The following is a 13,605-nucleotide window of genomic DNA, read 5'->3' on the forward strand; positions in this document are numbered from 1 at the left end:
TATGTTGTCTTTTTGACTTGTTTCTTTCACTTAGCAAATGTTTACAAGGTTCATCCTTATAGCATATATCAATATCTCATTTTTTATTGCCAAATGATAGTTCATTATATGACTATACCGTATTTTATTTATCCATTCATCAGTTGATGGACATTTGGGTTGTTAACACTTTTTGGATATTAGGAATTATGCTGCTGTGAACACTTTTGTTTGTTTTTGTGGGAACATACATTTTAATTTCTCTTGGGCATATATACCCGGGTATAGAATTGCTGGGTTCTATGGTAGTTTTATGCTTAATGTCTTGGGGAACCACTCAGCTGTTCTTCAAAGTGACTGCATCATTTTACACTTTAACCAGCAGTATGCTAGGGTTCTAGTGAATTTCTCTGTATCCTTTCCAACCCTATTATCTTTTTGATTATAGACATTCTGTTGAGTGTAAAGTGGTATCTCATTGTAGTTTTGATTTGTATTTCCCTCATGACTGTTGACGCTGAACATCTTTTCATGATCTTATTGACTATACATCTTTAGAAGTGTCAATTCAGGTCTTTTGCTTACTTTTAAATTTGATTTTTTTTCTTTTATTATTGAGTTTCTATATTTTGATTTGTGAATGCTTCATTTCTGGAACTCTATGATTTGTTTAAATTTTTCTTAATCTTAAAATTTTCATTTCAGCACTAGTGATTATTGTTTTGTAATTAACTTACATGTTGGTGGTTCTTGTTTGAAAATAAATCAAATGTGGTTGAAGGATGCAGTTTTAATTGGGTATAGAATAATAATTAGATACTGTAATAAAAGGCTAACCTCTAGGGATTCTTTCATTTTTGTGTTTATCGTACTTGCTCTCTATCCCAAAGCTTAAATTTAGCATTCAAAAAAGGAAAGCTCCTGGAAACATTGTCATAACATGTTTACTTTAGTGGAATGAGTTGACAGTTTCTTTACTTCCCTTATGGAGGACTTCTAATAAGATAGTGCTTGTTACTTCGTTGTGCACATTGGTGTGACAGCCACAAGTGTCTGAAATATTAACATGCAACCAAGTTAGAAATCAGTAGTTTTTCCTGTAAAAGAAACAGTTACTGTTAGCTTATGTAGTGAGGAGAGGAAAAGCTGTTGATTTTATTCTTTGGAGAAATATGAGCCATTATTGTGAAAGGTGGCCAAAAATTTTTTTCCTCCTGCTCAGTTTCTCTTTACAATTTTTTTAAATCTATACTGTTGCCAGTCACTAATTCATTATTTCTGGTATAGAATTTTCATGTAAAGGTACTTTGCTTTTTATGTTGCTTAAATTTAAAGAAGTTTGAAATGCCCGTTTTAGATCTCAAATCTGTTAGGTGATTTTAAATTTGAAGCATATGCCTGTGTTTTTTTAAACCAGATATTTATATCTTCTTAGTAATTTATAATATATTATAAACAGTATCCAGGCTGAAATGCTTTACTAATATGTGATATATTACCAGCAGATATTATATACAGTAATATACTATTTTATATATAACAGTATATAAGTGTTACAGTGATACAGTATAAATATATAACTATTACATTATAGTTATGTAGTTAATATTATAATATATAAAATATTTCATATAAGAGTGCTGATTATTTTTCTTAACCAAAAGTTGATATTAGTTTCTGAATTTTTTGTTTAAGGAATCTATGAACAGGGTGTACCTTGCTGGCTCCTTTGGTAGAGCGTATAGGTCTTAATCTCAAGGTCATGAGTTCAAGTCCCATGTTGGGCATGGAGTCTACTTAAAAAAAAAAAAGATTATGAACAGATTTGACCTGTCAGTGTTGTTGGAGCCACAAAACATATAATTTCTTTTAGAAATCATCACCTTTTATTCTCCCTGGATGAAAATGCTGCAAAAGTGGTTTTAAGAAAAATGGGAACATAAGCTATAAAAAAACAAAAATTGTTAAAATAAAACCTTTAAATGTGCTGTAAATTAACATTGCCTGAAGTATAACTTTTTAGCATCATAGGAGTGAATTCTTTGAATCTTAAAGCTTTTTTGTCCGGAAAGAAGTTACTTAGGATAATTTTACTATCTTCATTCAGATTTTGAAATAGGGTTTCTGACAATGGTGAAAAACTGGGCATTTATCCTTAGATATGGCCAACAGGTATTTTTTAGCCCAGAGAAATAGATTTTAGGTTGCTTATTGGTTGATGACTCTTTGCCTTTTACTATTGACTACTTTTTTTTAACTCATCCTTTTATAATCGCTGAATTTGTGTGTAATTTTGATTGCAAGTCACTTCTCTAAAGAGAGATAATCCTTAATCCTGCAGGATTATCTCCGAAGAAGTGTTGTTGTCTTAAGAGTAGTTTAATCTTTCCTCCTTGCATAAAGCAAACAACTAAATTGGTAACATTTGAAAAAGATGGTTTCTCTTCAGGATAAAAACTTTTTTCACTGTGCTCCCTAAGAAGCTTCAGTTCAGTCCTTTAATATACGAACAAAATTTTTACGTGTTTAGTATGCATGAAAATATGAAGTTGACTAGAAAGTTAATATATACCACCTCAGAAATATTTAAAATTTCTCTCTATATATACTTATTTTTAGAAAGAAGGAAGTGGGTAAAGACTGTACAAGTAAGAGTTAAAATGAAGACCTTATACTGTTGTCTTACAGTGTTAGACATTACTAGAATGTAAACTCTTTAAACAAGGATGTAATGTAAACTTTGATTGTAATCCATAGGTAAACATGGGGCATGTTTAGCAGCTCTGTTAACTGCATCTTTTTAGAAGTGAGTCCTTTCATGTATTCTGATTATAAATTTTTGCCTGGTTTAGAGCCAAAATAAGTGGCAAATACACAAAGCAGTATGGGGGACAAATATACAGACAGAATTGTTGGGGATCGATGACAATACAGCGAACAGACTTAAGATAGAAGGAAGTAAAAATGGAAAGGAAAGGAGGTGGTTTGAAGGATGCCTTATCTAGGGCTTATTTGGTTTGGTTTTTAGAGATTGCAGGCCTGGATCTATTATCTCTGCTTTCATTAAAGCCACAAGTAGCATCTTTCTGCAATACCAATGTGTATGCTAGTAAGTAGTATAAACATGTGTATAGTCACTCCGGTAAAAGATTTTACTAAATGCCCGCTGACGCTGGTTTCTATTTTAGACCTAGGGGAATTGGGAATGGGTGATGGGAATGAGGAATGGGCTGAGCAGGCATCTTAGAGAATGTGAAACATGGGAGTTCTGAAGAATGAGTAGAAAATAACCTGTAAAGCAGAGAGAAGAGCACTACAGGTCAGGAGGAGGAAACAAGTATGACAGAGGCAGAGGACCTTATAGATCATGTCAGGGACTTCACTTGATCCTAAATGCAAGGGGAAGCGGAATGACACGATCAGATTGACATTTTGCAAGAATCACTTCGGTAGTGAGGTTGGAAAATGGGCTGTACAAGGGCAAAACTAACGGGGATGATGGAAGATTTTCAGGTTTTTCTGGCCCACTTCACGTCAGTGTGGTTACTTAGGTAGATGCTTGTATCTAAAATAGGGAAGTGGAGGAAATAGGTTTTTGAGAAGGGGTAGGGGAGATCTTAAGTTCAATTTTAGACCTATTGAGTTGGTGTTTGAATCAAGAGAAATTTTCTTCTATTTCTTTCTACACTTAACAATACCTGAGGCCACTGAATGTGTGAGACTTTTCCCCATGCTAAGCAGTTCTCTAATTCCCTTCAGACGCCATACACCTGGAATTAGAATCAGATCCCACAGATTAAGGGCACAGTCCCACAAGACTGACCCCCTCACCACTTAAGATGCCAGTCACAAACAGTGGGTCCTCAGGTTACCTAGAACTTCTGTCTGACTTGGCTACAAATTGAGGGTTCCCATGACCCCCTCTTCGGGTTCAATAATTTGCTAGATTGGCTCACAGAAGTCAGGGAAATGGTTTATTTAATAAATTACCGGTTTATTGTAAAATGATACAACTCAGAAACAGCAGATGGAAGAGATGCATAGAGCAAGGTATGTGGGAAGGGGTGCAGAGCTTCCATGCCGAATCTGGGTGCACCAGCCCTTCTGGGTTCACCATTCCAGAAGCTCTTTGAACCCAACGTAGAAATTTTTATGGAAGCTTCATTATGTAAGCATAATTAGTAAATCCTTGGCCGTTAATGATTAGCTCAACCGGGAGCACCTCTCCCCTCCCTGAGGTTGGGGGTGGAGGCTATTATTTCCAACCTTCTTATCACATGCTATGTTCCCCTGGCAATGAGGTATCCATCCCTAGGAGCTTTCCAAAAGTCATCTTATTAACCTCAGCTCTAGTTCAGTTGAAAGGAGATTAATTATCACAGGTAGTTGGACATCAAAGTTTGGGACAGAAAAGTAGCTTTTGTTTTTGAGCAGGGAGAGCAGAGGGGAAAGGGTTTACAGAGTAGTTGATCAGGGAAAGAAGGCATAATTGATAGAACAAAGTCCCTCGTAGATTCCTATTCATAAGAGACTGGTATATCATTTATTAATCAATGAGAAGTGTAAGTAGGCATAGTGTAAGGCAGTTCATGTTCATTGCATACTCTTCCTGTTAGCAAACTGAGGTGAGAACCCAAGTCACAATCAGTATATCATTTGAGCAAAGCGTTAGAATGGAATTCAGATGGGCATAATGGTTTGTGTCTTACATGATGATTTGTTGTGGTCATTTTCCTATAACTGCCTACAGAAGGTTGCTTCAAGAGTAATTTTGAGGAGAGGGATCATTTTGCTTTAAGTAAAGTAGAATTCTTAAATAGTGGCATTTCAATAAAGTTCTAAATGAATTTTACCCTTTTTGGAAAGAAAACATGGTTATGAGTTAAGTCAACAAAATAATTTATGTGATTATCTTAATCACTGTTTTTGTACTAAAGGAATGTATATAGTAGGTTTATCCAGATTAGCAGTTTGACATTATTTAAACCTAATTTTTCTTTTCTTTTCTTTTTTAAAGAAATGGCTGCAAGCAACTGACCTCACTAGAGAAGTGTACCAGCATTTAGCCCACTATGTACCCAAAATCTACTGCAGGGGTCCCAACCCTTTTCCACAGAAGGAGGACATGCTGGCACAGCATGTTTTGTTGGGACCAATGGAATGGTACCTTTGTGGGGAAGATCCTGCATTTGGATTTCCAAAACTTGAACAAGCAAACAAACCTTCTCATCTTTGTGGTCGTGTTTTTAAAGTAGGAGAGCCTACATACTCTTGCAGGTAAAATACTGTAGTTTTCTTTCTAAAAGGCTCTTATTTTTACTTTTTTTCCTGAACCTTTATGTTTTTGTTTTAATATTATGAAACATCTACATATTAAGAAAATCTGCACAAATATGTATGGCTTATTAAATAATCATGAAACAAATATTCATGTAATTATTTTCCAGGTCAAGATACAGAACATCGGGGCGTCTGGGTGGCTCAGTGGGTTAAGCCTCTGCCTTTGGCGCAGGTCATGATCTCAGGGTCCTGGGATGGAGCCCCACATTAGACTCTTTGCTCACCAGGGAGCCTTCTTCCTCCCCACCCCCCCGCCTGCCTCTCTGCCTACTTGTGATCTCTGTCTGTCAAATAAATAAATAAAATCTTAAAAAAAAAAGAAAAGAAAAAGAAATAGAACATCATCAGCATTCCAGAAAACCACAGTATGTTTTCCTTCTGCCCTGTATTTAACTGCTGCCCTGACTGTTAAAATAATCATTTCTTTGCTTTTCTTGATAGTTTTCTAGCTGGTGATTTCTTTTTTTTTTTTTTTTTTTTAAATGTTGAGAATTGAGTGTACAAGGGCAGAAGATGGAGAGGAAGGTGCCCTGTCTCCTTTAAAACCATCTATTCCTATTTCACAGAACTAGTCATTGTCAACAGTTTCTTATGTATCTTTCCAGAAATTTTTAATGCATAGTCAGGCCCATATATATGGCTATCTTATACATATATACAAGCATACATACAAAAGGGAATATATGTTATATATTCTGGGCTAAATTTTCCTTCTGTGTTTAACAAAGTCTCAACTTCTGTCCATATCCGTTGGTATAGCTAGATAATATTCCACTGCGTGATTGTACTATTTATAGAGGCATTATGTAACATTTCTTTTCCTTAACACTTTTTTCTATAAGACTTAAGTTTAATAAGATCGGGATGCCTGCGTGACTCAGTTGGTTGAGCAGCTGCCTTGGGCTCAGGTCATGATCCCAGCGTCCTGGGATCGAGTCCCACATCGGGGGCTCCTTGCTCCGCGGGGAACCTGCTTCTTCCTCTGCCCTGCCTGCCACTCTGCCTGCCTGTACTCTCTCTATCTCTCTGATAAATAAATAAATAAAATCTAAAAAAAAAAATTTAATAAGATCAGTTTTGGTTAAGGCCTGTAAGTGTCTATGGTAGTCTTCCTTTATAAGCATGGTTAGAATACCAGTGGAGGTCTTTTTATATTTTGAAATACTTAGATTTAGTTTTTTGTTTGTCTTTATAAAAACTTCTTTGAATTCTCTATTGATGTTTGCAATAGATTTAGTTTAACATCACAATGTACAGATGAGGAACCTAAGATCTACTTGTTCCACTAATGTCTTTTGTAGCAAAAAGGTCCATTTTCAACACATGTATTTGAATGTCATATCTTTTAGTCTTTGACCTGGAATGTTTTTTCGGGGGTTTTGTTGTTGTTTTGGTGTGGTTTTTGTTGTTTTTTTTTTTAACTTTCATCATCTTGATACTTTTGAAGATTACAAGCCAGTTATTTTTTAAATGTCCATTTAGGTTTGTCTGCCCACTTTATGTTGGAGTTCGGTTACATCTTTCACAGGAATATCACGGAAATCACTTGTTCTCATTTTCATTTTACCCTGTCAAGTAGCATGTGATTTTGATTTGTTTGATAACTGGTGATACTAATTTTGATCGCTTGATTAAAGGGGTGTCTACAAGACTTCTCTGCTGTGAAGTTACTCTTTTACTCTTTGTAGTCAGTAAGTATTTTGTGGGGAGGTACTCTAAGATATAAAATGTCCTGTTTCTTATTAAACATTCATTTTATTCATTTATTTATCTCAGTATATGTTCATGGAATCCCATTCTTATGTTCAAATAGTTCTGTATTTGACCAGTGGGAGGCCATTCAAGCTGTCTTCTTTGTTTCTTTCACATCCCCATCATTTTTTGAACACTTCTTGTTCTAACACAAGATGTTTAGGGCACATCTTGAACTTTCTCTTGCCCCAGACCTGAAATCAGTTATTTCTTCAGGGAGCCTTGTTCCTTTTCAGTAGACATTAGTATTAAGAAACAAAATACTGGGGCGCCTGGGTGGCTCAGTGGTTTAAGCCTCTGCCTTCGGCTCAGGTCATGATCTCAGGGTCCTGGGATCGAGCCCCACATCGGGCTCTCTGCTCAGTGGGGAGCCTGTTTCTCCCTCTCTCTCTGCCTGCCTCTCTGCCTACTTGTGACCTCTCTCTCTGTCAAATAAATAAATAAAATAGTAAAAAAAAAAAAAAAGAAACAAAATACTAGGTGTGCTCGTTGCTATTGGTATGTCACTAATTCCAGGCCATCTCAGTGGATCTGTAATTTATAGATGTCTTTAGATACATATTGAAAGAAATACTGAAAATCATGCATTTGCAGTAATCTCTCTAGTCCAATGCCGCAGCCTTCTCTCTTGTTTTCTCCCTTTGCATATTTTTAACTTCTGTCTCTGATGAATCTGATTCTCATTATCCTAAAAATATTTATTTGAGGGATGCCTGGGTGGCTTAGTTGGTTAAGTGGCTGCCTTTGGCGCTCAGGTCATGATCCCAGGGTCCTGGGATCAAGTGCCGCTTCAGGCTCCTTGCTTGGTGGGGAGCCTGCTTCTCTCTCTCCCTCTGCCTGCTTGTGCCCTTTTTCTGTCTCTGTCAAATAAATAAATAAAATCTTAAAAAAAATTTTTTTTTTAATTTGATCATTTACTTACATACAACCATTCTTCGCTGCTGCCGCCCCTGCCATATCCCATTTGGGCTCCACACCTTATGCTAGGTCATGGTAGCCTTCCCTCACCCCTCATTAGGACAGATCTAAAAGAAGTCTTTAAGACACATGGTCACGACCTTTGTGTTGAATCAGCTGGATGTCTGCCTTGACAAGAGGTCCAGAGTCCTCTAGCACTGTTGGCTGGACTTGACTTATCACTGTGGCACTCTTGATTCCCTAGCAGCCGTTCTCTGAAGAGTGTTACTCTCTGTGTGTGCAGCCCAACCCTCAGCCAAGAACTATCCGTAGGTGACCTCCATATGGACTTCTGTCCTTTCCTGGCCCCACCCGACCTGTGTACATTTCCACTCTTGTACCCTGACCCAAGGTTTCTAGCTCTTTTACCTGCCCCCAAATTTGATCTAATCTCAGCTCAGTGGGACCTTCCTGTACTGTTTAGATTCTAGCTCACTGTGCCACAGGTGTGAATTTACCTCCTCAATGAGAGAGCCCTATGTATTCATCCAGTTTTATGGCTGTGTAGAGTGGGAGGCTGGTTGAGTACTAGTTATTCTGTTGTAACCAGAAGTGTAAGTTCAAATATTTATTTTAACAATGTCGCTTATGTTTGTTGAGCACCTTCGAGGTTCCACATTTAATGCTAAGTGTTTAATATGAAATCATGTTTAATCCGTCTACAAACTTCTGAGATGATATCCCTGAGGAGACGAAGGCTCAGAATGGTTAAGTGACTTAACTTGCAGTCATAAAAATTGAAACCAGGGGGCTCTCAGACTCTAAAATCCATTATCTTTTCATTTTACCTTTCATCGATTCTCATATATTGGTCTCTTATGAACTTTTTATTCATATTCAGTAAAAGAGGAAATACAGGAAAAATGTTGTTTTTCTTGCAACTAAATCTGTCTAGTTCCCAAATTCTGAGAGATGTTCTTTGTTGCTAAGATATTAGTATATAAAAGGAAGACAATGAACTAGGTAGTTTAGTTTTTTAATGGTTTTAGACAAAAAAAACAGCAATCATTTTTGTGGTCATTCCACTAGTCCCAGAAACTCACTAGCACTTGATTCCTAAGCAGAAAATCAAGTTGCATTATAGAACTTCTGTACTACAAAGTACCTGCAAGAAATATTAAATAAACTTATTTGGGCTGGAAAAGGAGCTTTTGGTGATGGTATTGTGAACTGGGCCTGAATCTTTTTTTCCCTCATTATTCCCAGTTAGACTAGTCTATAAGATACTCTTACCCTATTGCAGATGTTTGACACTAATAATAGCCTCATACATATTAGGTGCTTAGCAAATATTTATTAAGGAAATGTCTCTTATATTGTTCAAAGTACAGAGGACAGTTTTAAAGATACTTTGCTTCTCCTGCTTTAGTTAAACTGTTTGAGTGTTCTTATTTTTTGCCTATTTCCATACCTGCCTGGTGGCAATATCATATTTATTGTAAGCCAGCTACTTTGGGAGGTGTTATTCATGATTATGTATAAGAAATCCTTCCCATTCTAGATTTTACAACTTTGACTATTCATTCTTCTATCCAGCCAAATCATTAATAGGACAGCTGGTGCTACCGGTACATAGCACATTAATCTCTTATGAGTTTATTGCCACCTCATTTATCTTTTAACCATAGGCACAGTATTCAGAAATTTTGTTAGTCCAAGGAATTCAATGTGTCAATGTGGGAGAAGAGGTTGGGTACAGGTTTGAATGCTTTATATGGAGATCTTGATTAAATTGACAGGGTTCTGGGATCTTCCATTACTAGAAGAAGAGGAATTAAGAAGAACCTTGTATTCAAAAGTGACTGTGGAATAGACTTTTGGGAGCTTGGAGGAGTGGAGTGGGATGGCAGGAAGAGGAATATATTTATTCCCTCAGTGAAAATGGTGCACTGAAAAGCTGTTTTCCTGTATTGGAAGTTTAGGTGTGTGTAAAGGATTTGTGGGTGAAACTAAGTCAGAGATGATGTTAGTAGATTTTTTTTCTTTATTACATGTGGTCAAGTTTGAACTTGGGTACGTCAGCCTGGAATTTCTCTGAGATACAAATTCTTTTCACTATAGTCTAGGGGTGTAGGTTAATCCATTGTCCCTATTCTGGATATTCTAACTGTATTAAGAGGTTGTATATAATTAGTGGAAGGAAGGCACAATTGGTAAGGGGATTGCCTCATGTTATGAGGAGAAAATTACTTCGTTGACATCATCTCAAGAAAGTCACGAGGGTGTATTAAGGACAGAACACAGAAGAACAGCTTTAGCTACTGCTTTTTAGAAATTAAAAACCTAACAGGCAAAACATGCATTTGGTTATATCTTTCAAAAGGTACAAAAGTATATGCCATGAAAAATAACCTTCCTCCTCCGTCCCTTAATTTCCCTGTTTCCTTATCCAGAAGTGGCCACCATTAGTAGTTTCTTGTGTATTCTTCCAGGTATCCTATGCATTTGCAAGCATTTGTATTTTATTCAGTAAATGCTAGCGTATCACTTAAACTGTTTTCACCTCGTTCATATCGTTTCAAATTTGTCCTTAAAATTGTTACATAACATTAGAGATAGAGTACGTGTGCCGACTTTGTCTTATGTTATTTGACAGAGAAATCACACTAGGCAGCGAGGCAGGCAGAGAGAGAGAGGAGGAAGTGGGCTCTCTGCGGAGCTTGATCCCAGGACCCTGGGATCATGACCTGAGCTGAAGGCAGAGGCCTTAACCCACTGAGCCACCCAGGCGCCCCTTGTCTTATGTTTTTAATGGCTGATTATTCTATTACAAAATAGTCTATCCTTTACTTACTGCCTTCTATTAATAGATATTTAGGTGGTTTGTAGTATTAGAAATAATAACACACTAAATATCTTTGTATGTCTTTGTGCACACGTAGAAGTAGATCACAGGGTACATTCCTGTAAGTAAAATTTCTGGGTCAAAGGATGCATACTTTTATTTCTCTTTTCGTGATCAGTAGTAAAAACCTGTAAAATGAGAAAGAGATGGGGACACCTGCGTGGCTCAGTCAGTTAAGCAGCTACATTTGGCTTGGGACACGATCCCAGGGGGTGCTAAGATCCAGTCCCACATCGGGTTCCCTGCTGAGCAGGGAACCTGCTTCTCCCTCTGCCTGCAACTCCCCCTGCTTGAGCGCGCTCTCTCTCTCTCTCTGACAAATATATAAATAAAATCTTAAAAACAAACAAGAAAGGTGATGTGCTAGTTTGAGGAAGGGAGGCAGGGTGGGAGGCAAACAACAGACACTGCAATGGAAATGATGAGAAAGTTTGGAAGATCTGTCTTCTAGCCAGCCTTATAAGAAACCAGGCAGAACAGACCAGTGTGTGACCCACTGAAAGAGGAAGCAGATTGGTCAGTTATCTGAGCTGTAGAGGAAAGAAAGCAGTGTCTGGTGAGAATCTCACGTGAAAGAACAAAAGTCTTTCTCCCTGGGGTGGGAGAGAAAGATTTAATCTGTAAAGGGTCCAGTAGGTCTTAAGTTTGGACTACACTCTTTTTTTTTTTTTTTTTTTTTTTAAGATTTTATTTATTTATTTGGCAGGGGGAGATCACAAGTAGGCAGAGAGGCAGGCAGAGAGAGAGGGGGAAGCAGGCTCCCTGCTGAGCAGAGAGCCCAATGCGGACCCGATCCCAGGACCCTGAGATCATGACTTGAGCCGAAGGCAGCGGCTTAACCCACTGAGCCACCCAGGCGCCCCTGGACTACACTCTTAACAGATCTTTGTAAACTTTGCTGATACCTGAAATTAGCTACACTCCGGATTAAAGGTACTGTCCTTCAAGACTGTCCAAGATACAGATGCAAGTTTAGCGATCCTCAGAGGCACCTTCAATTCTAATCAGCTGGCTGCAAATTGCAGGTATCTCAGACTACCAGAGGTTACATAATTCATTAGAACAACTCCCAGAACTGAGGAAAATGTTGTACTTATGATTAAAGTTTTATTCCAGAAAAAGGATACAAATCAGAATTAGCCAGGGAGATACTTGGGAAGATTTCCAAATGCAAAGCTCCTGTTGTCCTCAGGGACACATTATCTTCTGGACACATTAATGCATGACAATCCACACATAGTATTGGCAACTAGGGACTCTCATCCAGGCTTTGGTGTCCAGAGTTCTCTTGGGTTTTCGTTATGTAGGAAAGACTAACTGAATCATTGCCCATGGACTTAATATCTAGCTCCACTTCCTTTCCCAGAGGTAGGGCTAATATTATGCTGCTGAAAGCCCCAACCCTCCAATCACAGGGTTTGTCTTTCTAGTATGACTTATCCCCACTCTCTCATTCATTAGCATAAACTATCACGTGGAGGGAGCAGCATGAATAACAAAGATACTCCTATCACAGGAAATTTTAAGGATTTAGAGTTCCCTGCAGAAATCCTGGGACAAAAGCCAGCTACATTCTTCAATTACAGAGTTGTTGAGAAAGTAAAAGAGATCCATTGTGTATTGCTTTCCACAATTCTTGGTGCCTGGTAAACTCTTAGTAAATGTGCTGGGGTAAAAGGTGCTGGGGTCCTGGGGATGAATGTCTCCTGTTACTCCCATGTCTCATGTAATCCTGGTAAAATAACATGGAGCCTAACATTTGGAAAGATGAAATATGATTATTGAAATTCTAGGGGAGTTTCTAAACTAGATCCTTCAAGGATAAAAATGATTCATGTCTACAGGATAGAAGTTTTCTTGAACTAGAAAAAATGATATTCAGGAGTCTTTTATGTGTGTTACTTAGGAAAGGGATTTGTGAAGGAAATTAGGTTAGTTTTTCGGTAGTGATTTGTTCATAGTTTCTAAATTTATATAGGTTTAGCTTTAGCTTTAGCAAATTATCTTGCTAAAGCCTCTGTGATACCAGAAAAACCTGTTTTCAGGCAGTAGGCTAGTATTTTATGATATTTGTCTGTACTCAGTTATCTATTAGGAAAAGTGTAGTCAAATTTAACACTTGTTATTCCTTTCTAAATAGGGATGGTTATTAGGGACAGTAATCTTAGTATTGATCATAATTATTTACCATTTTATAACCATTAACAAATAAAATATTAGTTGAATATGAAATCATACTTTAGTGTGGTATAAATTTTAATTTGAGTTTAACACTTCTATTAGATGTAAAGAAATTAGGTTTAATTCCAGTGATTTCTTTGCATAGTTAAATTGAGAACATTTTTTTAATTGGAGTTTTATTTATTTAAGTAATCTCTACACCCGATGTAGGTGTAGCTCAAACTCATTATGCGAGATCGAGTCACATGCTCTTCCATCTGAGCCAGCCAGGCACCCTGACAACATTTTTTTTTTTAGCTAATAATTTTTAAAACTTACTGCATGAATGTTGCAGATAACCAGAAGTTATGGTTGGGGAGTTAATGCTGCCATCAGGAATATTCTTACTGTGTGTTTCCAGATAATGCTTTATGATGTTTTATTATAAACTATTAAATGGTTTTTCTCAGGTTTAACTTCTTTTCTTAACTTTGATTCTGTTAGTCATGATAGATGAAGTTATGCTAAAAATAACAAACAAACCTATGGTCTTGAAGATTTGAACTGCCTAA

At 37.2% G+C, this 13,605-nt stretch overlaps 1 protein-coding gene across 6 annotated transcripts in view; it reads left to right on the plus strand.

Moving 5' to 3' along the window:
- Positions 1 to 13,605, plus strand: part of UBR2 (ubiquitin protein ligase E3 component n-recognin 2) — a 125,816-nt gene that overhangs the window by 4,055 nt on the left and 108,156 nt on the right. For all 6 annotated transcript variants that reach the window (XM_046004495.1, XM_046004494.1, XM_046004497.1 and 3 more), the window contains exon 2: positions 4,997 to 5,256. In XM_046004495.1, the coding sequence (XP_045860451.1) occupies positions 4,997 to 5,256 (260 nt within the window). The remainder of the gene's footprint in view (positions 1 to 4,996; positions 5,257 to 13,605) is intronic.

The sequence above is a fragment of the Meles meles genome, chromosome 5 (genome assembly GCF_922984935.1).
Source record: "Meles meles chromosome 5, mMelMel3.1 paternal haplotype, whole genome shotgun sequence".
Classification (NCBI taxonomy): Eukaryota; Metazoa; Chordata; class Mammalia; order Carnivora; family Mustelidae; genus Meles; species Meles meles.